Source organism: Cyanistes caeruleus, chromosome 25 (genome assembly GCF_971803275.1).
Source record: "Cyanistes caeruleus chromosome 25, bCyaCae1.hap1.1, whole genome shotgun sequence".
Lineage (NCBI taxonomy): Eukaryota > Metazoa > Chordata > Aves > Passeriformes > Paridae > Cyanistes > Cyanistes caeruleus.
In genome coordinates this window covers 3,227,619-3,253,742 of record NC_141725.1, presented here as the reverse complement: position 1 = coordinate 3,253,742, position 26,124 = coordinate 3,227,619, and the positions used below count along the sequence as shown (strand labels likewise).

Below are 26,124 nucleotides of genomic sequence, written 5' to 3'. Positions count from 1 at the left end.
ACCAGCAGCAAGTTTAAAGGCAAAGCAAGAAAGGATCCTGCATGTTTCTATTATGCAAATCATCGGTAATGCTTTAAGGAAAAACAAGCTGCATGGCTTTTTTTTCCCCCCCACTCTCTTCCTTGCTCTTGCAACTGGGTTTTACAGAGTTCAAACTGCCTGCTGACAGGGACAGCTGTGGGAGGTGGCATAGCAAAGCTCACATTTATCCAGCTACCCCAGAGCAACCCTTGAGCTCAGTGCACACCTGGGAAGGGCTCCCTCAAACCTCCCATGGCTCTTCCAACTCCGGCTCCTCCACAGTCCCCAGCCCTCGTTCCTCAAGCTCCCCTCGGGCCCCACCAGCCCCGTCTGAACCCCTCCAACCCCCGCGGCTCCCTCAGCCCCGCAGCACCAGACGCCGTTTCTCCAGCCCCGGCAATTCCAGTTCTCAGCCCCCAGCTCCTTCAGATTGCCTGGGATCCCACAGTCCCCTCGGGCTCCTCCAGCCCCGCAGGCGCTGCTCTCCCTCAGCTCCGCTGCGGCCCCGGCGCTCCCTGAGGCGCCGCTCCCGCCATGGCGCTCGAACGGGCGGAAGCGGGCCCGGGGGGCGTGGCTTGTCATGATCAGAGGCGTGGCCTAATGGGATATGGGCGTGACCACACGGGAGGGCGGTGCGGAGGCGTGTCCCATAGGGGCGTGGCCAACCAGAGGGTGGAGGCGCAGCGGGGGCGGGCCTCGCCTCGGGGGCGTGGCCTGGGCCGTGCGCGCTGACGTAGCGGCCGCGCGCGCCGCCGGGGCCGCGCTCGCCCGCCCGATTCCAACATGGCGGCGGGGGGCGGCGGCGGCCGCGGGGCCGGCGGGGGCAGCGCCCCGCGCTGGGGCGGCGGCGGCGGCCGGGCCGCGCCGCACGAGAAGCTGCCGGTGCACGTGAGTGCGGGAACCGCCCCGGCGGCCGCGATCTCCCCTTCCACACCCTCCCCGCCCCCGCGAAGGGCCGCTCCTCGCCCCCCCGGGACGGCCCCGCCCGCCCCCGCCGTGACCTGCCCTGTCCCGGCCGCGGTGCCGAACTCGTCCCCCGGGGCTTGTCCCTTAGCCACCGGTATCGGGGGGTGTCCCGGGGCTTGTCCACCTCGCGCCGGCGTCTTCCCCGCCCTCCTCCGCTGGTTCCGTGGGGTCCCCTGGGGCCGGGTCCCGTTCCCCCGGTACCGTGAGGGCTCCCCGGGCCTCTTTCCCCCTCCCCTGGGCCGTGCCCCTCTCCCTGACCCTGCTGTTCCTCTCTGGTACCGCGGTCATCCTCCCCAGGGACCAGTTCCCGGCTCCGCGGTATCGTGGCCCCCTCCGTGCCTTGACACCCCCCAGCAGGGGAAGCCCACCGGGGCCTGTCCTCCTCCGGCCCCCTCACCCGGTACCGAGTGCCTTTCCCCGCTGCTGCGGGGCTCCCCCGGGGCCAGTTCCCAACCCCTACAGTGTCTTGAGGTGCCCCCGCCCCAATTCTGGGGGGCTCCCGGGTCTGTTCCCTGGCCTCACCGTGTTCTCACCCCACAGGTGGAGGATGCACTTTCCTACCTGGACCAGGTGAAGATCCGCTTTGGCAGCGACCCTGCCACCTACAATGGCTTCCTGGAGATCATGAAGGAGTTTAAAAGCCAGAGGTAAAGCCCAGGTCCTGCACCCCAGGGTGCTCCAGGGAGAGCCTTTCACAAAATCCTGGAATGTCCTGAGCTGGATCCCCCAGGGATGATCAGTGTAGCCCCTGGCCCTGCCCAGAGCCCCCAACAAGCCCACCCTGAGCATCCCTGAGAGCGCTGGCCAAACGCTCCTGGAGCTCTGGCAGCCTTGGGGCCGGGCCCATTCCCTGGGGAGCCTGGGCAGTGCCAGCAGCCTCGGGGGGAAGAACCTTGCCCTGAGATCCATCCCAAGCCTTGGCACAGCTCCAGCCGTTCCCTCAGGTCTCAGCCTTTGTGGGGTCTCTGTGACTGTGCAGAGCCCCCAACCTTCACCCCATCATTCCCCCTCTGCTCATTCACTGTCCTGTCCCCCAGTGGTGCAGTCATGTAAATTTTGAGTGCTTCTGCCCATCCCATCATTCTCTAGAGGTGAAATCCACAGGAGAAGGCAAATCTGCTTTTACTGTCCACTGTGAAATGCATATCTTGGAAATCAGTGAAGCAGCCTGAGCAGAACCTGTGACCTGCCAGCCCTGGAGAGGTGGTGGCTGTCCTGCCCCTTTGCCAACCTGCACACTCATCTCTCCTCTCCATGGATAACATTCCCAGGGCGAGGCTGGGATTATTATCCATGTGGTCATTCCCTCTAATTGGGCTAATTTTTTTTTTTTTTTAAGAATTGCACCCTTAAGTTACCAGATACATCACATTTTTCTGGCTTGTGTTTCTGATTTGGATAAAAGTAACAAACCCCTCTCAATTTTAGCATTGACACACCTGGAGTCATCCGACGTGTTTCTCAGCTTTTCCATGAGCATCCTGACCTCATTGTAGGATTCAATGCATTTCTTCCTCTGGGCTACAGGATAGAAATTCCAAAGAACGGGAAGTTAAGTATACAGTCACCTTTGAATAGTCAGGTAGGTCACAGAGTTCTTATTCTCTAAATAAACTGTTCCATGTGTCACTGGACACGTCTGCACAGTTTAGACTGTGGAGATTTATGTCAACACCTTGCTGACATTTTTAGATGGTCTTCAAAGCCTGGGAAAATGGGTGTAACTTGAATTTAAATTTTTAAATGTTTATTCAAAGAATCATTGAGTGCTTTGGATTGGAAGGGACCTTAAAGATCACCTAGTTCCAACCCCTGGTTTATTCTCAAACCAGGTAGTTTGACTTTTACAGGAATGATGATTCTGCATGGAAGCACCACTTCAACACCAAATATTTCAGTCATATTTGGAAACTGAAATTGTAATTGGCCTGATACTGTTAAATGGGCTCCCAATATGGGTTGTGGGCAGTGGCAAATTTCAAGGGGTGATCCTGGAAGAATTGCACTTCTAGTCTTCCACTGAGAAACCAGGAAACTTGTTTAGGCAACAGGTAAAAGTACACAGAACTGTGAAATCATTGAGTTGGTTACACAATTGGGAAAGGTCTTTAAGATCATGGAATCCCCATCAGGTGCTGTTGGTGTGAAACACACTTGCTGGGATACAGATGGATGTTGCTCCTGCTTGTTTTTTGTTCTTTTGTGGTTGTGGAGCTGAAATAGAGCCATCAACTGAATTCTGCTGATAAACTTGTGGTTTAACTCCAGTTAGCAGCAGGAACTAACTTTTAAATCTCAGCTCCCTCAGATCTCTCTGTTGCTTAAAAATTAGCACCTGTAAGGTCCTTATGTTTAACATGCCCCTAAAACTGGCAGTTCCTCAGCAATAACCAGTGGCAGCAGAAGCTTCAGTGGGGGGTCTTTGCTGCAGCCTCTCAGGTGAGGCTAATAAGGCTGTGACAGCCACAAGTCAAGAGGTTCCTATACCAGGGAGAACTTCAGGGATCATTTTAACTTTCGGAGTTAATAAACCAGGTAGGGAAATTGATTGGTGACTGAAATATTTTTTAGCTGGAGACCTTGCCAGCACTGCTGCTGGGTTGTTGTTGAGCTGGTCCCTGATCCTTTTCCAACACATCTCGTGTGTCCTGTGCCCCCAGGTGCCCCCAGAGCCCGTTCCCAGCGCGCTCCCTGGCAGTGGGCTGGTCTTGCACTACTCCCAGGAGAACTCCCACAACCACAGCGACTGCTCCGAGGAGTTTCGGCAGCAGCTTCCCTACAAAGAAGATAAATCCCAAATTCCCTTGGAATCTGATTCCGTGGAGTTCAATAATGCCATCAGTTATGTGAATAAGATCAAAACACGTTTCCTTGACCATCCAGAGATTTACAGATCCTTTCTAGAAATCCTTCACACTTACCAGGTAAAGTCTTTCGTGGAAGAGGCGGTGGGTTGGCACTGGAGCTGTCAGAGTCATGGTTGTTTAATCTCTGCCTATTGAACAAACTTAGAGTTCCCAAGGACTTGTCTTTATCCAACTGCTGCCTTATAGATGTTCACAGGAAATGACAGAAAGTGTGAAGTTGTGGAACTTTGCAGGGTCTAAAGAGGTTGTAGTCTGACCTGTCTTTACTCACCTTCAGTTGCTTTTGTGATCCTGTGTGTGAAAGGAGGCCCTGTAAGAACCTGGGGCTGGCTCAGAGTCCTTTCAAATTCTGTGGCATTGGTGTTTCTGGCTCAGGATGAGTTTTCTGGCAGAGTGAGGTACTTTTTGACTCTGTTGAACAGCTGTGTGTATCTTTTCAGAAAGAGCAGCTGAACACCAAGGGCCGACCCTTCCGGGGCATGTCAGAAGAGGAAGTGTTCACTGAAGTGGCCAATCTGTTCCGGGGACAGGAGGATCTGCTCTCGGAGTTTGGACAGTTCCTCCCAGAGGCAAAAAGGTCTTTGGTAGGTGCTGAGAGCAGAGCAGGATATTGAATGCTCTGTCTGCATGTAGAATATGCAAAACATGGAAAATCATATAGCCAAACATTGCTTCTCTTCATTGTTTGGATTTTCTCAGAATGGGTGACTTAACCACACACTCTGTGTCCTGTTAGGATTCTTTATTTGAGAGGAGAATGTTGAAATCATTATTTATTTACTTCAGTTCACAGGAAATGGACCATGTGAGGTGAACAGTGTCCAGAAAACTGAGCATGAAAAGAATCTGGAGCACAGCAAGAAGCGATCCAGGCCGCTGCTGCTGCGTCCTGTTTCTGGCCCAGCAAAGGTATCTTTCAGCAAGTAAAAACTTAGAATCACCTCATATTACTTATTCTCAGTAATTGCTGAGATAAAGGTGTAATAATGAGTAGTGTCTTTGATGTATGTAGGTGTATGAGAAACAAAATTTCGAGTTATTTTAATTACTGTAGAAAAAGGGAATTTTTAATGCATGCTCAAATGTGTGTGGTAATGTGTTTAATACTAAATATCACAACCTTCTGTACTAAATACTGGCCCTGGAAGGGGACAATTTATTGCTTCTATGCAGAATCTCAAGTGATTGTCTTTTTTTGTTGTTTCTTCTTAGCTGGGAGACATTTGACAGCGATTGCTGTGAGGACGTGACACAGCAATTCCAGATCACTGCTGGGGAAATACAGGGTCTCAGCCTTTGCAGGGAGCTGTTCTGTGTCACCAGAGTGGAATTTGATGGCATTTGAGTCACAACATTTTAAATGTAACTGCTTGTTCTTTTAACAGAAGAAAATGAAGCTGCGAGGTACCAAAGATCTGTCAGTGGCGACAGTGGGGAAATACGGGACACTGCAAGAGTTTTCCTTCTTTGACAAGGTCAGTATTTATCCTTTTTCTCACATTCTCTGGACATATCTTCAACTTTAACATTGGTTGGTGTTCTGTACAATTTGTGTGTCAGCACTTAAGACATTCCCTGACTTTCCAAGTGGTAGAGAAAGACCGACAAAAATTAAAATGGGTGGGTTTGGAAGATTAATAAACTGATAATGAATAATTTTCTAAATACAAGTGGCATTCAGGTGCTGTGATCATCTCTCCAAACTGCTGCAGGTGCGCAGGGTGCTTAAGAGTCAAGAGGTCTATGAAAATTTTCTGCGTTGTATTGCTCTCTTCAACCAGGAGTTGGTCTCTGGCTCTGAGTTGCTCCAGCTTGTTACACCCTTTTTGGGGTAAGTTACTAACTTACCTCTCTGCCCTGTGGTACTTTGTAGGCCCTACTCTGCTATTTTTTGAGCACATTGTGAACTTTGTTACAGAAGTTTTGGATTTAACTTAGAACTATGTCCTGAGTAGACTGCAAGAAATTGAAGGTTAATCCAAAATGAGGAGTAATAAAATCTGAACTTCTAAATTTATCTTTAATATAAATAAACCTTTATTAATACAGCTCTTAATGAGTATTGTGAGGTAGATATTTTCCTCTGTCTGTTCACGCTCCCTGTTTAATATCTCATAGTGTAATAAAGGCATGAACATGAAATCTGAGAACAGGGCTGTGAGAAGGGTAAATAGCTCCAGCTCTGCTGTGAGCCTCCTGAGCTCTTTGGCTTGCAACAGCAGAGGGAGAGTCAAATGGCAAGGATCAGTTTCTCCTCAGGCACTTAAGGGGAGTGTTTATGTGTTGAAGGGAAATAATTTTCCTACCTTAAGTAAAAAAAAAGGCCTAAAGCAATTCAGAGAGAATGATAACAGAGGTTAGATGTTGGTGAAAGATTTCTCCCTGCATTGCTGAGTTTATTTAGATATTTCTACCTCCTTTTTAAGACACTCATTAACCACCCTAAAACTGTCACGGTGAAATAACAAAATACTTGTGTTTTTGAAGGAAATTCCCAGAACTCTTTGCACAGTTCAAGTCCTTCCTTGGGGTGAAAGAGCTTTCCTTTGCTTCTCCGCTGAGCGACCGCTCCGGGGATGGAATGAGCCGGGAAATCGATTACGCTTCCTGCAAACGCATCGGATCCAGTTACAGGGCTCTCCCAAAAACCTACCAGCAGCCAAAGTGCAGTGGGAGAACAGCCATTTGCAAGGAGGTACTCTGGGATCAGGCTGTTCAATCCCTGAACACACACAAAAATTGGAGTGGGGCAGTTTGTGCCACAGCTGCTGCATGTGGAGTCCCCTTTTCAGTGCTAATTCAATTTATTCAGCCAATTTATTGAAATAATACCCACATTTCACTAATTTTATCTAAACCCATCTCAAATCACATCTCTAATACCTTTTGAGACTGCATGCAGACAGAAATTTATTCCTATAGACAGAAAAGAATATTTAATATCCTGAAATTAATGTTCTAGCAGTGGGGCCAGTATAGCCTTTAGGAACAATTTTTCTATGGAAGAGCCCTGTGAGGGTTAGGAATGTGCCTGAGGCACCATTCCCAGTGTTGTGGGGAGTTCTGTCTCCTTTATTTACAGCTGCTGATCACTGCAGAGTAATCTTTGTTTGTGAGGTGATAGGGAAGGTGTTACTGAGTTTTCTGAGCAGGGCCTTGGCAGTTCCACACAGACCTCAAATCTAGGAAGCAGTGACCTGGGAATTAGGTCTGGAATGTCCTACAGAACCTCAGGGATGGACTATGCAAAAAGAAAAGAGAGAAAACCCCATGAGAACAACTCTGGGCTCACAAGGCTTTGCTCAGTGTCATGTATCTGCACTGTTGCAGGTGTTAAATGATACCTGGGTTTCGTTTCCATCATGGTCTGAAGACTCCACTTTTGTCAGCTCCAAGAAGACTCCGTATGAGGAGCAGCTGCACCGCTGTGAGGACGAGCGCTTTGAGGTACCTCTGCTGCTGAGCTCCCTTTCTGCTCCCTCAGAAAGCAAAACCTCTGGGTTTTGCTGAATTAATTAGTGGCCAGTTCCTCAAAGTTCTGTTGGTTGTTGGTTTGAGATGGAGTTTATGTGTTGTGCTTTGAGTCTAATAGTTCTTCCTAGGCATGAGTCCAGTTCTAAATTGCATGTGACCTTTGGGAGAGCTGGCAGAGCTCTATTTTCTACTTAAAACCTTCCTGCTGCTTCCTGGCTCCACCCTGTGGAACCCTGTGGAGCACCTTCCACAAACCTGGGCTGCTGCTGCTCTCCATGTTCCTGGTCTGACACTGTTTTCTGGGAACTCTCAACAGCTGGATGTTGTCCTGGAGACCAATTTAGCCACAATCCGTGTGCTGGAGAGCGTGCAGAAAAAGCTGTCCCGCCTGACCCAGGAGGACCAGGAGAAGTTTCGCCTGGATGATTGCTTGGGAGGAACCTCAGAAGTGATCCAGCGCCGGGCCATCTATCGCATCTACGGTGACAAAGCTCCAGAGATCATCGAGAGTCTGAAGAAAAACCCAGTCACTGCTGTCCCTGTGGTTCTTAAGAGGTAATTCCCATTGTGCTGTGTTCTTTAAGAAGCTGAAAAAGGATTTTTAAACAATGAACAAGAGGACATAGCCTCAGGCTGCACTGCTGGAACTTCTGCTTGGACATCAGGGGGAATTTCTTCACAGAAAGGGTTGTTAAACAGAAATGGCACAGAAGGGGGGTCCCCAATCCCTGGAGGTGCTCAAAAACCAACTGGACATGGCACTTGGTGCTCTGGTCTGGTTGACAAAGCAGTGATTGGTCAAAGGACTTGATGGTCTCAGAGGTCTTTTCCAACCTAAATGGTTTTGTGATTCTCTAGGTGTTGTTTCAACTCATCATCACTCGTGATGCTTTCTCAAATTTATTTATTGTTTCCAGGAATCAATTCCAGTTTTCCACTGACAACTTCTTGCTGCTCCACAATTGGCTACATTAAAATGTTTTGGGTGTGTTTCTGTGCCTGTCTCTCTGAACTGACATAGACTGTTCCTTTATGCAGATTGAAAGCAAAAGAGGAAGAATGGAGGGAGGCCCAGCAGGGCTTCAACAAGATTTGGAGGGAGCAGTATGAGAAGGCCTATTTGAAATCCCTGGACCACCAGGCTGTCAACTTCAAGCAGAATGACACCAAAGCTCTGCGCTCCAAGAGCTTGCTGAATGAAATTGAGAGTGTTTATGATGAGGTGGGCATGAGAAATTGAGAGTGTTTATGATGAGGTGGGCATGACAGGGAATGACCCCTCCTCCATTCCTTCCCTTGGCAGTGTGAGCCAGATGTGCCCACAGCACCCAGGACTGTGTGGAAGTGGTTGGAAATCGGGTCCAAAACAGCTGTCCCAAGCACAGTGTTAATAGTGGCTTATTCCTCCTGGCAGGAGTGGCTCTTGACCATGGTTTGGAAGGGTCTTTATCTGTTTGTCTCTTGATTACAGCATCAGGAGCAGCATTCGGAGGGGAGGAGTTCGTCCACGAACGAGCCTCATCTTATCTTCATCTATGAAGACAAGCAGATTTTGGAAGATGCAGCATCTCTTATCAGCTATTACGTGAAGAGGCAGCCCACCATCCAGAAGGAGGATCAGGCAACCATCAGGCAGATTGTACATCACTTCATACCTGAGCTGTTTTTCTCTCAGCCACCTGAACACAACATTTCTGAGGAATCAACTGATGACGACAGAGAAAACCACCAGGGGCAGAATCTGGATACTCCTGAGCTGCGGAAAAAACACGTGCCTGGGCCTCCAAGCAGTCCTTTGGAGACCAAAGCAACTTTCTGTGATGTTACAGCTGCTGAGCCCCACAATACCCTGGATGATGTTTACAGCCTCTTCTTTGTCAATAATAATTGGTATTTCTTCCTGCGCCTTCACCAGACTCTGTGCTCCAGGCTCCTAAAGATTTATCGCCAGGCCCAGAAGCAGCTTCTGGAATATCGAACTGAGAAGGAGAGAGAGAAGCTCCTCTGTGAAGGGAGGAAAGAAAAAACTAATGATCCAGCCATGGAGCTAAGACTGAAGCAACCAAGTAAGAATAATGCAGGGCTTAGTTCATTCTTAATGCCCTGGGTGCCAGTGCTCCATTGTGTGTGTCTGAGTCACTGGGGCCAGCAGGCAGCTCTGTGAGGGATGTGGAGGTGCAATCCTCTGCTGTACTGGTGAGTTGTGGCCACAGCTCCTTCAGCAGGACAGTCAGTGTGTCACAGGCTGCTTGACAGAGACTCCCTGCCAGCCCACTGTGCTCAGGTGCCTCAGTGCAGGAATCTGTTACTTTGATTTACAGTGTAAACAGCCCCACAAAGAAATAGTTACTGCCCAGGGCAGTCCTGGAGGTGCATGAGGGAAACATTCCCAGCCTGTCAGGACACCTGGCAGGGAGCTGCCTGCTAGAACATTCTCCACACCGGATGTTGTGGTTTTTGAGCAGCACTGCCTCTTTCACTGACTGATTTCACTCTGCCTGTTCTGTGTGTTAAATGAGTGCCCTTTCCCCTGGCCAGGTGAGGTGGAGCTGGAGGAATACTACCCAGCCTTCCTGGACATGGTGAGGAGCCTGCTGGACGGGAACATTGACCCCACGCAGTACGAGGACACCCTGAGGGAGATGTTCACCATCCACGCCTACATCGGCTTCACCATGGACAAGCTGGTGCAGAACATCGTGCGCCAGGTGAGGGCTGGGCTGGGGCTGCTCATCACCCCTCACACACAGCCAGGCTTCCCCAGTGCCCTGCAGAGCAACAGGGCACTGAGCTCAGAGCAACTTCAGACAAAAGGTCTGTCTGACAAGGAAATGCCCCAGCAGAAATGTAATGAGAGAATTCAGCTTCCATACAGGGACCACCTTAGGGGATTTACTCTTTCTGGCCTTTCCCAAAGCTTTTTGAGTCTTTTCAAAATTCTGCCATACTCAAAATACATCTAAGGCAACACACAAGATGTCTGGTCCTTCTTACTCAAATCTGTCCAGCTGTAGTTTTCTAGTTAAGGCACATCAGCCCCTCAGTCTCCTCTGTTCCTTTCATTGCAAAGTCATGAAAAAGAGAGTGAAATGTGGGAAATCTCTGGAGTTTGCTGCTTCAGTTGAGTGTGGTGCCATGCTGAGTTTTACACTCCTTTCATGGCACACTGGAGTTAACTCTTGTGGCCCAGGCTTGCTGACTGAATTCCCCCTTTTTTAATGGAAGCTTCACCATCTAGTGAGCGATGACATCTGCTTGAAGGTGGTTGAGCTCTACCTGAACGAGAGGAAGCGAGGAGCTGCTGGGGGTAATTTGTCATCCCGCTGTGTCCGGGCAGCAAAGGAGACCAGCTACCAGTGGAAGGCTGAACGGTGCATGGCAGATGAGAACTGCTTCAAGGTAAGACCTTGCTGCCAGGGAAGTTCACAAAATCACTGAAAAACTTGAGAAAATCTCCCAGGTGTCGCTTCACCTGGGAGAAGTGGGTTTGGAAGCTCCAAGGTGAGAGAGTGAGCAATGTGGAGAGAAGGTACCAAAATCAGAGCACAGGCAGTGAGGGGGCATTGTGGTTCACTGAAAAACCCTGCTGCTTCTCTCCTAGCTTCTATTTGTCATCCAAATGACTTGTGAATATGCAGCTTTTTATTGTGAGCCCCTGTGGCAAGTATTTTCTGTAACTTTTTCACAGGTGATGTTTCTCCAGAGGAAAGGACAGGTGATCATGACCATAGAGCTGCTGGATACAGAAGAGACCCAGACAGAAGATCCTGTGGAGGTCCAGGTAATACGACAGTGACCATGGAATCTGTGTACCACAAAGCAGATGTCTAAGAATGCTTTCCCTGCTTTCTTGTTCCAAACTCTGAGGTTTTGCCAGGAGGACAGGTTTGCCTGGGAGGTGGGCAGATGACATGTGGGGCTGTGGCCATCGACAGAAATGGTGCATTAGCAAGAGTTTCAACATAAATCAGCCTCAGAATGAACAGCTTGGAAATAAACAGGTTCTTTGCAGTGATGTTTTTCCTCATGCAGTGAAATCTCACTGGAATTGGTTTCCCTTGTGTAGCACCTGGCGAACTACATGGAGCAGTACGTTGGGGTGGAAGGAGCTCCCAACAACCAGAACGATGGCTTCCTCCTGAAACCGGTCTTTCTGCAGAGGTGAGCTGCTCCCTGCCCTGAGCCACACCTGCAGCAGCTGCTGCTGTCTCCTCCCTGCCCGGGTGCCGGTGGATTTGGGTGATGTGCCAGCCCCAGGGAAGTGCACTCACCTTTGAGGGGCTGTTCCAGGCCAGTCAGCTGCATGGAAATACTGAAAGAGAAATTTGTGACCACAGCACTGAGGTTTATTCATGGAACTGTGTTTGGAATGGAGCAGGATGGATTCTGGATGGGACTTCTGGGTCTACTTTGTTCCCATTTCATTAAAAATTTGTCAGAGGATATGGAGGAAGTTCCTAGAGAGAGAGCCTGAAAAACGAAATGTGCAAATACCAGTTCCATACTCGTGCTGTGAGCCCTGTCTGAGCTGAGGAGAGCAGTTCACCAGGTGTGACACATGCTTTGTCATCCTTGTTTTGCTCCAGAAACCTGAAGAAGTTTCGCAAGTGGCAGTGCAAGCAGGTGAGGGCCCTGCGCAGCGAGGTCAAGAGCTCCTGGAAGCGGCTGATCGGGGTGGAGAGCGCCTGCAACGTCGACTGTCGCTTCAAGCTCAACACCCACAAGATGATGTTCATCATGAACTCTGAGGATTACATGTACAGGAGGGGAGCTCTCTGCAGAGCCAAGCAGGTACATATCCCTTTTGCTCCCTCTGCAGCCCAGGCAGTAGCAGAGGTTGGGGGTGGAAGCCAAAGCGCAGGTACCAATAACTCTTGTGGCTGAATTCCTGCAAGCTACACCCAGAAGTTACTACTCTGTATTGGGTGTAACATGGAGGAGATCTGGTAAATGCTCTGTACTTAGGATTATTTTAACAGCCTTTTCTTTACATGCAAATTTTAAGTGGGAGTGGCAAACATTAGGAAATAGGGATGGTTAAACGCAAGTCTGCGGTTTCCTGTTTCCGTTTGTGTTGTTCCCAAAGCATTGCACATCTCAGGTAGAGCTGAGGGCTTTGGCTTTTCCCCCAGGAACCTCTCAGTGATCTTTACTGCCCTGCTCCCAGGTCCAGCCCGTGGTGCTGCTCAAGCACCACCAGCAGTTCGAGGAGTGGCACAACCGGTGGCTGGAGGAGAACGTGTCCATGGAGGCTGTGGATGTGGTTCAAGACTGGCTGATGGGGGATGAGGACGAGGAGATGGTGCCCTGCAAAACCACCTGTGAGACAGTGAATGTCCACGGGGTGCCAGTGAACAGATACAGAGTCCAGTACAGCCGCCGTCCCGCTTCACCCTGAGCACCCAGACGAGGCAGAGCTTTGCTGGTGAAGCACATTTACTATGAGAATAGTGGTGGGAATGCAATGTATGTATTAATGATATTTATCCAAACAGCATTTTACTTTGGATTATCATGTATTTTCCATATGGCATAGACTTGTCTCCTTGCAGTGTAATCCTCCAGCCATCATGAAGAGACTTCTAAAAGCTTTTATGGGAAGGGGGCTCTTGGCATTGCCACACACTTTTCAGTGGTTTCCTGGCTTTAGGCCACTGCTGACCAGCTCAGTGAGGGGGTGAACTACCACTAGTGGCTTTGTTGGAGAGGTGGAGCTGGGCTGGTGTTTGAGCAGATGCTGGCAGCTGCTTCCACTTTGAAGGGTTTAATACTCCCTATCTTCCTGACTTTGTGCCGTCTTGGAGCCTGCAGAACTCTTCACTGTACCCTGGGAGTGCCAGCGGGGCCGAGAGCTCCCGGCACAGGGGGGCTTCATTATCCTGTGAACCAACAAGGCAACAAAGAACTCTTGTTCCTGGTGCTCTGGTGAGAAAAATGCCAAAACCGACACGGGGATGGCCAGCACTCAAGGCTCTGATGCTCCCTCATCAAGCAAGTGTTCTGGGGCATGAGCTGAGGGGAAGAGCCCTGAGCTGTGCTGCTGGGACGGGAGCGATGCCCAGCCCCAGATCCCCCAGCCACGTTGCTTTGGAGCTGAGGACCTGCTGCTCACTCTCCTTCCAGAATATCCATGGGGAGGAACATCCATGGGGAGGAATGTCCATTGCGAGGTCTGGCCTGGTTTTTGGCTTTGTGTTTTGCATGTTGGTGGGCAGCTCCGGAGCTGGGCGTTTCGCTGTGCACGGCCGGCCCCCGGCGCTCGGCGGGGCTGCAGCTCGGCGGTGACAGCGGCAGATGGAGCTCCTGGAGCACAGCTGGGAGCTGAGCTCCGGCCCACGGACTCTCCTGTTTCTGCTGGGTCAGCACAGGCGCTGGGTTTGCAGGGACACACGGAACTCTGCGAGGAGCAGAGTGAGATCCAGCCACAACCATCCCAGATGAGCTTTTCCACCGAAGCATCTGTACTGCTATTGAAGCTGTTTTTGCCATGAAACCTAACACATCCTGCCCTGATCCGTGCAGAACACTACACCTGACTTAATCTAGTGAGAAATCGAGGAAACTTACTCGTGTCTGTCCTGCAGCCCCATTGTGACTTCACTCCTGATCTTCAGGGGCCGAGTGTCCACGCTGTCCATGGAGTGTATTACAAACAAAACATTTTGAGGCATCCCCAGCCTCCTTTCAGCTTTGCTTCCAACTTTTCCCTGGCTTTTGGGGCAATACCCCCCCCAAACTTTCTGTGGCTTTGATTTTTAGGTTATGATTTCTGCCAGACCTAAGGAGCAGCCTGTAGGATTTGTCCTGGGTTATTTCCACTGTATGACATTTGGTTTCGCAATTGTCTCACTTGACAGTAGAAAAATTGGCCTTTGGGGTACATTTAATAGAAAACTGTCCCAAGTCTTTGTCTTTTTTGCAAAATAATCTGTGGGAGGGAAAGAGGGAGGCCACTCTCTGGCATTTGTGGCCACTTGCACAACCACTGCCAGCAGAGACATTTCATCAAGGGCCCGTGTTCTCCTCAGCTGGGTCTTTACTAAACTTTGGTTCCTGAAATGAGCTGAAGGTTCTTCCCCTGCCCTCCTTGCAATGATAAGAGACCACGTGGCTCTGCAAGGGCTGGGGGGAGCAGAGGGACAAGCCCAGTGCAAAGCACAGTGTCCCCCTTTCCCTTCCAGCCAGCTCACCAAAACACGCCTCAGTCCTGCTCACCTCTCTGCTGTCTCCCAGTGGAGATGACAATTGTGCCAAATTTTATGGTTTTATGATACAGAGAACTGTTTACTAGAAAATAGGTGGCAACTTGTGGCTTAAAATGCGTTTGATTCCAGGTGTACCAAGGTGGGAACACCCCTGGGCACCGTCCTGTTCCATCAACCCATTCTAAGTGTACTTCAGGTATTTTTAAGCATCCTTATTTTGTAAACCTTAATTTATAATCTGAACTGATTAAGCAAGACTTTTGCCCTTTACAGTGCTATTGTCTCAAAGCTGAGAGTAGCAAGGGATGTGAAGGGAAGATCAGGCAGGTTTGAGAGGGGCTTGTTCATGTCTGAGGGTTTCAGCTGTGTATCTGCACGACCTTGAGTCAAGAGTTTGTTCTTCCATTTGTTTGAAGGATCTTTGCTTTTGGGCTTGTAATTGCTTTGCCAGCTCCTTGAATGTAGTTTTTTTTTATATTTATTTGCACATTCAAGTAAAATAAAATATTGATTTTAAAAGTCTGTAGCTCTCACTGTTTTATGTTTCTTTTCAATTAATTTAAACTTTGTGACTACCCCCAGAATTGATTGTCTTTTACCTGAAACTGATTTTTAAATTGTAGAAAAATGCAGTGGAAAGGTTGAAGTTCCTGGACAGGCTGCAGGATGTGCTGATGCAGCTGTGTGTCAGCAAGTGCTGTGTGAGGGTGTGAGCAGTGCACTCCAAAATGGAAAAGGGAAATACATTTCCTGCAAGCAGAGATCCCAGCAGGAGCTGGGGCTGCACTCACCTGGGAGCTGCCAAAACCTCTCCTGGAGCCCAGGCCCGTGGCTGGAGCAGGGAGTCCAGGGGGTGGCACAGTTGCTCCACCGGAGAGGTCTTAAAAGCAAACAGTGGAAGGGCTGGAGCTGTGCCAGGGCTTGGGATGGATCTCAGGGCAAGGTTCTTTCCCCCGAGGCTGCTGGCACTGCCCAGGCTCCCCAGGGAATGGGCCCGGCCCCAAGGCTGCCAGAGCTCCAGGAGCGTTTGGACAGCGCTCTCAGGGATGCTCAGGGTGGGCTTGTTGGGGGGTCTGGGCAGGGCCAGGGGCTGCACTGATCATCCCTGAGGGTCCCTCCCAGCTCTGGATTTGTGTCCTGCCAGGCAGTGACTTTTTGCAGCCTGGGGTTCCTTCCTAGCAGCACCTTTGCCAGAGGTGAGGCACAGCCCAGGCCTGGCCCTGGGAATCCCACCCCGAACACAACCAGGGCTCGAGAGAAGAGGCTGATTCCAGTTCCCAACCCCACAAGCACATCTGCTACAGGTTAAAACAACACAACTGCAACCATGAAAATAACCCTCCACCCGCCTTTTCCTCAGCCTCCCCAAATTCCTGGGTAATAACATGTTTAACTGTGTTCCCTGTGAGCTCTGCACGACAAATGAATGAGTGGATTTTGCAAATTAAGCTGTAGTGATGTGACCCAGAGCTGATAGGAGTTTCCTTTACATCATCCCCAACACTTCCGTTGCCATAACAAAAGGCAGCTCTGCTCTCTGTGCAGCCCCGTGTTCGCTCACAGGGATACAAACTGTTGTTCTCCCAGTAAAAATCCTCTGGTGCATTGATTGCATGGAATAATTTGATTAAAATGGTGGTGGGGGGGTCTCAGAGGACACAGCCCGCTTTGCACAAGTCTTGGCCCCTCTCACAAAGGAGATGTTCCCTGCACTTGAGGGGAGGGACAGCCAAATGTGACATGAGAGCACTTGGAGATCTCAGCCTGTGGACAGCTCTGGCAACAGCAAACAGCTTAGAGACATCCTTTGGGTCTGCAGCATGGAATAGGTATAAATGGTTTGCACAACTAAACTCAGAGTCGCTAAAGGGAGTACCTGAGTTCACATTTAACATTCCAGGACCTTTTTTTATGCATTTCCACATCTCAGGGATGCACTGGGAGGGTCAAGGCTGTGAACCTGTGAGAGAGTCTCAAACTGTGTGTGCAAACATAAATTGAAGTTTTCTTCATGTTTTAGCCATTGCTCTGGATTAGAACTAATTCAATTTAAAGACTAAATTAAAACTCCTAACCTGTGCTAAAGAATAAATCCAAAGATTTGGATCGTGCTGAAAAGGAATGATGATGATGATGATGATGATGGTGGTGATGATGATGATGATGATGATGATGATGGCTGTGTCAGACCAGGTAGCCCCCATCCTAGTGTCACTATCTTGCTGAGAAGGGCCCCCAAAAAGCTACCCCAGAACACTGAGTTGTAGGGGTGTTAATAAGCTTCAAATATTGCTGGAAAATGTCTTCACATGGACTTTTATGGTGTGAAGTGAAAACTGCCAGCAAGCAGAAGAGCAGCTCTGAAAAACCTCCCAAAGGAGTTCTGCAGCAGCGTGAGGCTGAGGAGAACCATGGATCACCCAGGGCAGGTTGGGTGGGATCCCAGAGGAACAGCAGAGCTGTGGGACCAGCAGGAGGGAGAGGAGGGGACCTGAGAGTGCCTGAGGTTTAAGGGCACTTTATTCCTGCAGAGCCTGCAGAGGCAGCTCCGAGCTGCTGCAGGAACCCTCTGGAGCCACTGGAATGGAGCAGCAGCGGTGAATCCCATCCTTTACCCACCACACTTTGCTCTTCCAAGCCTCCAAGATGTTTGGGGCAGGCCAGGTGGTGTCCATCCCCTCCCTCTGAGCTCTGAAATCCCAGCCCGATTTCCAGCATTACATCGTTTGGGTTCAGAGCCCTGCTCCCAGGACATGATCTATTGCACAATGAATTACTTTAAAACCAAATTGTTACCCCACAGGGCAGGGATCACACGACTTAAAGAGATGTTAACAAGCCGTGACAAACCTCTGGCGTTAGAATTTTCAGGCAAGCTGTTCTGCATCTAAGGCAGTCACTAAAGATCACACAGCATCTGAAAAATGAAGGATACAGCGATGAGTAACTCCTCTGCTCCACTCCAGAGACCTGCCCATAGGAAGCAGGGCTGTGATTTGCACACTATCTGAACCTGATTATGGCTAATTTTTTGCATACAGAGCATGGAAAGGATCCTGGCAGAGGCATGGAAAATATGTGGCCACATGAGTCATTCTGTAATGGTTCATAAATCCTGAGAGAATCGCAAAAGCAAAACATCTAACATTGCATCTTCCCTCTCGCTGCCAGTGGAACTCCACCTCTCGACATGCTCGGCACAAGGATGTGGGAATATGGTGAAAGCAAAGGAAATAGGATCATTTTCTCCTTGGAATAGAAGAATCTCATCAAACAGCAGCCAGGCTCAGATTTGCAACCTTGACAGAAGAAGCCATTCATGAGGCGAGGAGAAAGAAACGAGCTGCTCCTCAGGTTGCCAAACCAAATTTACAGTTCCTACTGCCTGGGCTCCAGCTCCTGTCCTTCCTTCCCTGCAGAGCCAGGCACAGACTGTGGAGAACAGCCCAAAGCCCAGCACCTTCTCCAGCCATGACCTCCTGTCCCACTGGCCTGTGCAGGAGATGGCCAGGGCCACTCTGGGGCTCTGACACGGGAGGTGGGAGAGGCTTTGGGAGCTTCCCAGAGCACAGAAGGGACCTGCTCTGGGGGTTAGAGCTCAGGGACCCAGCAGCAAAGGATCTTAAGCTCAGTTAACCTCTGCCAGTCCCTGTTACAGCATTATCTGGGCTGTCCTCTGAGCACAACCAGCAGCTCCATGTGCTGCTCCAAGTTCTTATCCCAGAGTGGGGCTTTTGCAGGGTGGGACTGCTCAGCTCTGGGAAAAGGCAGCATTTTATGGGGCAGGGGTGGCTGGAACTCCCCATTATCTCCTCCAACAGCAGGGACTTCCTGCGTGCCCTTTTCAGGCCCCTTTCCTGCTGCAGGGAGCTGCTCTCCCTGTTCCAGGGGTTTATCAGCGGAAGCAAAAGCGTCTCCCTCTCTTTGCCACTCGCCCTTGGTGCTCATGGTGCTCCTGCTGCTGCTTTCAAGTGCAAAGATCTCCAACCCATCCTCTGCAGTAAAATCACAAAGTGCAGGAGCCAGGAAACAGGAGCAGGAATAGACAGGAACTCTGAAGGGCCCAGCCTGATGTGGAGGCTGCAAGGCTGACACTAAAAGTCTTCCACTGCCAGAACACGAATCCACAGGAGCCCTGTGCAATCACCAGAGATCTGTGTGGTCTGCAGCTCTGGTATCTGGGAGAGCTCCCTGTTTGTAGTACCAGAAAATGTTGTGACTCAGGCTTTAGGAAAAGACCTCAGCTCACCCACAGAACCACTCAGGTCTCTGCCGTGGGAGGATGCTCAGCATTTCCATGGGCAGAGGCGCACGGGCTCCGTTTACGTGCAGACTGCACCAAACACAACCACATTTGTTATTTCCAGGAATATTCCGGAAGGAGACCCAGATGAGTCATTTGAGCCATCATCTCACGCTGAGGCTGAAGTGGAGCCCTGAAACACTTTGGGCCTGGATAAACAAGCTCCTCCCAGCCCCAGCTCTGACGCTGGGGTTGTCCAGCCTGAGCTTGGGCAGCCCACGCTCCTGCTGGTGGTGACAGCCCCTCCATTCCCTCATCCTGCCAGGATCGGCTCTGTTGCTTCCGAGAGTTAAGGAGCAGCAGGAGGAAATGCGTGAGCAGGGTCCCTGATGCTGCTGCTCCCACGCAGCTCCGGCACTGTGGTGTGGCTGCGGACCCTGAGCTGCCATGGGGACCCTCGGGGACAGGCGGCTCCTGCTCTGCTGTGCCTTCTGGGGACTCTGCCTGGCCTCGGACTACGATGGTGAGTGCGTGCCTTTGGGTGCAAAGCTGCTGCCTGTTAAAGTGCTGGGGATTTGGGACCTTTGTAAGATCCCTGCAAACTCATTTTTTAATGAGTTCACATGGGAGGATGCTCTGATAGAGCTTTGTGTGGGCTCTTGTTGAAGCAGGAGGTTGACAGAGGTGATACAGCAGAGAAAGAAGCTGGGCTGGAAGAAACTAGAAAGAGAAAGGAAAAATAGAAGAGTAGTAAAACAGAAAGGACTAAAAGCTAAATCTTTAGCTAATTATACTCCCAGAGATATAACTTTACACTGGAGGGGCTTCAGACCTTTGGATTTTTGTGAAAGCCTGGCAGAGGAATTGTTCTCTGGATTCCCAGGCCTGTTCATGGCTGTGCAGAGGAATTTCTCTCTGGATTCCCAGGCCTGTTCATGGCTGTGCAGAGGAATTTCTCTCTGGATTCCCAGGCCTGTTCATGGCTGTGCAGAGGAATTTCTCTCTGGATTCCCAGGCCTGTTCATGGCTGTGCAGAGGAATTTCTCTCTGGATTCCCAGGCCTGTTCATGGCTGTGCAGAGGAATTTCTCTCTGGATTCCCAGGCCTGTTCATGGCTGTGCAGAGGAATTTCTCTCTGGATTCCCAGGCCTGTTCATGGCTGTAGAGCATCACAGTCCATTGTGAGCTGTGGGAAACCACAGGGCAAAGGAAGCAGGGATGTTCTCAGAACTGTGGCTGTGGGTGGCTCCTGCACACCTCTGCCAGCCAGCTTTTTCTGCCCATCACACCACAGCCTTTCCAGAACACCCCCAGCTGCAGGGACCCCAAGAGAGAAGATAAAGAGCAGCTTTGGGGTGAGCTGTGTGTGCAGCCTGCCCTGCTGAGTGAGTAACAGCCTGCCTTCCTCTCACAGATTACTCTCAGAACAGCACCAGCGAGCAGGCCACCACATCAGAGGTCACCCCGTGTCCCCGAGCCATCCCGGGGGACCAGGCCACGGTCAACAACATCACGTACCTGCTGATCCCCGAGGCCACCCGTGCCCAGCTGGCCAGCACCGTCACCGTCCGGCTCATCCCCAGCCTCTACAGCCTGGTGTTCGTGCTGGGGCTGCCGGCCAACGCGCTGGCCCTGTGGGTGCTGGCCACCAGGGCCGAGCGCCTCGCCTCCACCGTGTTCCTGATGAACCTGGCCACCGCCGACCTGCTGCTCGTCTCTGTGCTGCCCTTCAAGATCTCCTACTATTTCCTGGGCAACCACTGGCCCTTTGGGGAAGGGCTGTGCCGCCTCAGCACGGCTCTCTTCTACGGGAACATGTACTGCTCCGTGCTGCTGCTCACCTGCATCAGCGTCGATCGCTACCTGGCCGTGGCTCACCCCTTCTCGTCCCGCGCTTTCCGCACGCCGGGCCTGGCTGTGGCTACCTGTGCTGCCGTGTGGCTCTGCTCCGCCGCCCTGACCCTGCCCCTGACCCTGCAGCAGCAATCCTACCCCCTGCTCGGGGCAGGCCTCACGCTGTGCCACGATGTCCTGCCCCGCCACGAGAACGACGGCTTCTACTTTTATTATTTCGTGGTGCTGATCGCCTGCGCCTTCCTGCTGCCGCTGCTGCTGCTGGTGCTGAGCTCGGCCGCGCTGCTGTGGGTCCTCCTGAGTGCGGGCAGCCGCTACTCGCACGCCGCCAAGCTCACGGCCCTCGTGGTCACCACCCTGGTGGTTTTCTATGCCCCCAGCAACAACCTCCTGCTGCTCCACTACTCCAGCCCCTGCTCCAGGCTGCATGGCCGGCTGTACCTCAGCTACATGGTCAGCCTGGCCCTCAGCACCTGCAACAGCTGCGCCGACCCCTTCGTCTACTACTACGTGTCTGAGGATTTCCGGGAGAAGGTGAGGAGAAGTCTTCAGGGGCAGCAAAAAAATCAGCACTTCCCTAAAGACCTCCAAGGAAACGCTGCCCCGTTCCAAACATTTTCTGCTGTGAGCCTCCAGCCCGGCTCGCTGCTCCCAGGGCACTCGTCGTGCACACAGCGGGGATAAGATGAATTCAACACTGGAATTCCACAAGTTTCACCCAGAGCAGCATTTCCCAGGAGCCAAGTGCTTTTCCCTGTGTGCACAGATAAGGCTGGATAAACCCAGGCTGTGAGATTCTCTGCCCAGACAAGGTGCTGAATGCTGGACACACACAGCCTTTCCTGGGATGCTGCCTGCAGCTTCTCAGCTGGTCACAGACCACCAGGGATGTTCCTGCCCGTACACCTGGGTCTGGTGCTCCTATCCTGACTGCTCTCTGCCTGCTGATCCTGCTCCTGGCTTGTCCTTAAATGCACATTCCCTTCCCCTAAATCTGAAAAAGAGCTATCGTTGAAAAACCAAACTTCTAAATGTTTCAAAAGATACTCTCCTGAATGAAACCAGTCTGTCAAAAAGAGTGCAGAGCACTGGCTTGCGTAGCAAAAACATTCTTGGCTTGATTTGTAAGCAGCCCCTTGGTAATGTCAGCCCACTCTTGGTAAAGGGTGTAAAAATCCCGTTCACTCATCCCTGTTCTTGCAAATCACCCTTGGCAGCCATCATTTCTTTGAGGTAAAGGTTGTATGAACGGATTTTGTAAAAAAATGATGTCTCATGAAGGGAAATAGTAAAGTAGGAATGGAGCAAATCCTCTGGTACTCCACATTTCCTTCCTGTAATGTCACCAAAAGCTGTCTCTGATCAAAGAGGTGCTCGGGTTTGCTGCTTAGTGGAACCTGCTGCAAATCTGATAAAATGCAGCCAGCTCATCTCTCAGACACAACTGGGGCACAGCTCTGTGAGCAGCCAGGTAGAAAATGAGCAATAAACTTCTTTAGAGTTCCTTAATTCTTTAGTTTTAGTTATTCTTTAGTTTTAGTTAAGCACAGGCTTGACAACCTAAAGCACAAATAAGAGGCAGAGAGGATTGTCTTAAAATTGGTTTTTAATAAAATATTTATCAGAATCTAAAACAAACACTTTTCTGGACTCAGACTTGCTAAGATGTGTGAGAACAAACCAACAACTGGTCAGAGAGCTGTTTGTGTGTACCTGTGTGGGGGAGGCAAAAGGCAGGGGAAACAAAGCTGGGCTCTGGGCACTCAGAAACAGCAGCCACTAAAAAAACCCCAAACCCAGGCTGGTAGAGGTTTTCTAAATAGTTGCTCTATTCACAATAATGAAAACCAGGTTATTGTTCATTAAATGTCAACAGTAAGAGCAAAGCAATTCCTGGTGTGTTGGGGATGTTCCTCAAGCAAGCTGAACATTCTTCTGGTATTTGCTTTCTACTGAGGCTGATTAAGAGGGAGGGGAAGAGGCAAGACCAAAACACAGGACAAAAAAGAACAAGGGGAACTATTGCTTTAAAATAAATACCATGGTAATGATTACTCTGCATAATGTACAGTTACAAATATATAAATATTCATTTCCTTGAAAGGATTGCAAGCATCAATCACTGATAACTAGCACTGCTGCAGCTATTCAGTCACAGAACTCGATGGAAGAAGCAATTTCTGTGTCTTAAAAACCCACTGGCACTTTTCTTCTTTTGCAGTAAGGGACCATCAGGAAAAGGAAAGGAGAAGCATCTCTCTGACAGAGGGAGGCAAATGTCTCTAAGCCAGAAACAACCCAAAGCAGCAGCAGCTGGCCTTGCTGGCTTTGGCTTTCCAGCACCCAGCTGGTCTTTTCCTTGGTGGAAAAAAACTGAAAACCAATCCTTCTTCCTAAACTCACTTGCTGAGGTGCACAAAGTGGAAGCCTGAGATGTCCTTGTGCTCTCAGGGACAGGAGGGAGACTGATCAGCTCCAGAGCCAGAACTGGGCCAAAGCCTGTGAACAGCTTTGAGTCTGCACAGCTGTGCTGTGTCCAGTGCTGCTCAGGGATCCAGACCTAAAGTTTCTGTATTCCAAAAAGGATGAAGAAAGGAGGAAAAATAACCTATGATGTTTTTTTCCCTAGATAAGAATTAATGATGGTTACTAGAAACATGAACAGCAAATGTGGGATAGGGGAAAGCTCTGGACCCTAAGATAGGGTGGAGAAGAGAGCAGAGACCTCCTTGATTCCTGTGACAGGGGGAAAAGGCAACCACAGTGGTGTAACTGCAGGTTCCTTGATTCAATTCCTTAAATAAAATCACCTTTTTTCTTTTTAGCTACAAAGAGGAGCTGGTTTGGTGTAGCAAAAGTGGGGGGAGGCAGAGGCTGCCAAGAGCAGATGGACTGGAAGTGCCAAGGCTGGGAAGAAGCACTGGGAGTGAAGTCAGGATCCAGAAATCCTGTCCCATGCCCTCCCACACACTGCCCTGCTCTGTCTGGCTCTGAGGACATTAAGGCTGCTCTGCCTTTGCTTTCTGAGGGTCCAGGGCTCTCTGGTTTTACTTTGAATTGCAAAACAGAAGCCAGACTCCTCTGCCTCAAGCACTGGCACAGAGACCCCTCAGACAAGGCTCTGATTGATGTGCTGGCACCACCAGCAGGAATTATTTACCTGGCAGGACCAGGGGGATGTCTGCATCTGGAATTAGGACAGTACATGTCCCAGAGCCTGAAGAAAGTGAAGAAAGGCAGGTTTAATTCTTGGCTGGAACTCCCCACCCTCATCTCCTCATCCCAGGGGGAGGTCTGAGTGCCCAAGGATCTGTGAGAGGACCAAGCAATTTAAAACAAATTCAAATATCTCTCCAGCAGCATTCACTGGGTGTACAGTGGGTGAGAGAGACCAGGAAAGGAAAACCAGAAAGGGACTGAGGACAGGAGAATGAGGAATCCAGAACAAAGGTCCCATCCCCTGGATGAAGCCAGTCACAGACATTACCAGGGTGACCAAATGCCTCATTCTCCCAACTCACAGCACTGAACAGCTGCAGCCTGAACCAGCAAACAGCAGGGTTTGTATTGTGCACTTTTGAGTTTTAGAAAAGGGAAAAAAAAAAAAAAAGAAATCTTGTTGCAGCTCACACTAGGCCTGTTATTTACCCAGGGATAAATATTGACTCAGTCCTGTGTGTGTACACAATAGCCAGTGCCTGCCAGGACAGTTGCTTGCAGGAGGTGGAATTTAGTTTAAAGGCATTTATTTACCTGCCAGGCAGGAATGCAGCTGCCAGGGTGAGGGCAGGATCTGTCCCTGCACACCCCAGACATGGGGAAGAACCCTCAGCCCACAGCAGGGTCCTGGGAGCAGCCACAAGGGAAGGCTGGCAAAGCTGCCAACAAGGCAGCTCTGAAATTTCTGGGAACTTCAAGACCCAGACCTTCATCATGTCAACTGCATTCTGCAAATGTCTGGCCCCAGACAAAAAGGGCTGGGAACTACACATGCCCAACCTCTGGGATTACCTCCTGCTTGTCCCCATGTGGACATTTTTCTGGAATAAACTTGTCTTTATTCTGGAATGGAATGTCTATACTGGGATATATTCTTGTCATGGTTCCTGTGTAAACAAGCCTTAAAAATGAATGGAGCTGGGCTTTTTTTTTTTCTGTTTCCATTCACCAATAAACACTCTCAAAAGGAGTTTCCACCCTGCTCTGGGTCCTGGTAACAATAGAAGTGGGAAGATAAAATATTAACACTATTTTGCAAGAGGCAATTGCATGTAACTCCTCCAAAGAGAACAATGCTGCTCCAGGCAGGAAGGGAAACTCAAAAATCTTGGCTCCTGCGCTTTTGGAAACACAAAGCTTTTCTTTTTAAGTTTTGCCACATTGCTTGGGGCAGGTCAGACCAAGGGAGTCCAGCCTGTGACACCAGGGATTGGTACTGCCAGCAGGGCCTGGCCAGGGAGTACCAGGACCAGAACATGCTGTGCTGGATGCCAGTGGGAGCAAAATAAAAGGGGTTGGTGAAGTCAGGCAAACATTTAAAAGGGCTGTGCCTCGGCCAGGTTAATTTTCAGGCCAGGCTTTGAGAAGGAAAGGGGCTGAGAAGGCTGCGAGCAGCCCCTGTCAGCACATAGTGCAACACAAAGAGGGCTCCCCCACCTCATCCCTGCCTCTGCTGAGGCTGCAAACGCCCACCTGAGGACTGCAGACAGCAGCAGACATGAAGCCTTTCAGCCCTGGCAGTGGATTTCTGTTTTCTCAGGTAAAATGTACCTCCCAAGAGTTTCTCTGAATTGTGGAGCCACAGGGAAGTGTTCCTTTCCTGGGTGCAGCAGACTGATGGGCTGGGGAAGATGAGTAGCCTCTTGCTATGTCATAATTGGCAAAACACACTGACTTTTATTATTATAATTTGAGCAAAAAACTTCTCAGCCATCTTTCCTCAAACAGCAGTTCAGCTAAGCACAAGGCCTGGACTTAGCTTCTAAGTGTAGCTAGGAAATGGCATTTGCAGAATATCCTGATAGCAAACACTTGGAAATGCTCTATAGGTTTGAATTCCAGCCCCTATTTTTCTCACCTAGAGGGCACAGCATATTGGTCTCTCATCACTGGAAGGGCTCCAAAGAGAAGGCAGGAAAATGGACAGAAAAATAATGCTGAGTGTCCCCCTTAGAGTTCCAGATCTGCCCCAAGGGGCAGCAAAGCCTACAGTTCTGAGGGCATCAGGAAGTAGTCATCATTCAGATTCTGTTCTGCAGCAGGTCGTCTGGAGGAACAAACTCATACAGGAGTCGATTCTGAGCCTCTTCTCTTTATTTAAATTACGTATTTCTGTCAGAAAGAGAACACAAGGAAGAATCACCTGTGATGCACCTTTGTGAGATATCACTGAGCCTGCGCAGGGGAAAGCTGAAAAGGCCACAGAGCTGGGAGGGACCCACCAGGATCAAATCCTGCCCAGACCCCCCAACAAGCCCACCCTGAGCATCCCTGA

General features: G+C 50.2%; 3 protein-coding genes across 5 annotated transcripts in view; 2 read left to right on the top strand and 1 right to left on the bottom strand.

The window, feature by feature from the left end:
• The first annotated feature begins 804 nt into the window (after positions 1 to 804).
• Positions 805 to 15,055, top strand: SIN3B (SIN3 transcription regulator family member B). Of its 2 annotated transcripts, none has more exons than XM_086862912.1 (19): positions 805 to 909; positions 1,528 to 1,634; positions 2,416 to 2,569; positions 3,648 to 3,911; positions 4,295 to 4,438; positions 4,641 to 4,763; positions 5,240 to 5,329; positions 5,567 to 5,685; positions 6,342 to 6,549; positions 7,185 to 7,301; positions 7,645 to 7,883; positions 8,367 to 8,550; positions 8,800 to 9,394; positions 9,867 to 10,036; positions 10,554 to 10,727; positions 11,017 to 11,109; positions 11,395 to 11,489; positions 11,915 to 12,119; positions 12,496 to 15,055. In XM_086862912.1, exons 1-19 carry the CDS (start codon positions 805 to 807, stop codon positions 12,724 to 12,726), a joined length of 3,417 nt encoding a protein of 1,138 aa, XP_086719038.1. In that variant the 3' UTR covers positions 12,727 to 15,055. The 2 variants fall into 2 exon arrangements, with proteins under 2 accessions (XP_086719038.1, XP_086719039.1); XM_086862913.1 differs by having other exon boundaries at positions 900 to 1,081.
• Positions 15,056 to 19,125: 4,070 nt separating this feature from the next.
• Positions 19,126 to 21,350, top strand: F2RL3 (F2R like thrombin or trypsin receptor 3). The gene is given in 3 exon segments (XM_086862909.1): positions 19,126 to 19,299; positions 20,191 to 21,172; positions 21,174 to 21,350. Coding segments are annotated over 3 exon segments (1,143 nt in total). The 5' UTR covers positions 19,126 to 19,223; the 3' UTR covers positions 21,259 to 21,350.
• An 868-nt stretch (positions 21,351 to 22,218) lies between these two features.
• The window catches only part of CPAMD8 (C3 and PZP like alpha-2-macroglobulin domain containing 8), a 52,781-nt gene continuing 48,875 nt past the window's right edge, over positions 22,219 to 26,124 (bottom strand). For both annotated transcript variants that reach the window (XM_023943017.2, XM_086862907.1), the window contains exon 43: positions 22,219 to 25,961. In XM_023943017.2, coding sequence (XP_023798785.2) covers position 25,961 — 1 coding nt within the window. In that variant the 3' untranslated portion in view covers positions 22,219 to 25,960. The remainder of the gene's footprint in view (positions 25,962 to 26,124) is intronic.

Excerpts from the sequence above, each read along its gene's own strand:
- SIN3B (XM_086862912.1), top strand. The coding sequence starts at position 805 with ATGGCGGCGGGGGGCGGCGGCGGCCGCGGGGCCGGCGGGGGCAGCGCC. Across the intron at positions 4,439-4,640 it reads CAGAGGCAAAAAGGTCTTTG|TTCACAGGAAATGGACCATG; the intron begins GTAGGTGCTGAG and ends TATTTACTTCAG. Across the intron at positions 5,686-6,341 it reads CTTGTTACACCCTTTTTGGG|GAAATTCCCAGAACTCTTTG; the intron begins GTAAGTTACTAA and ends GTGTTTTTGAAG.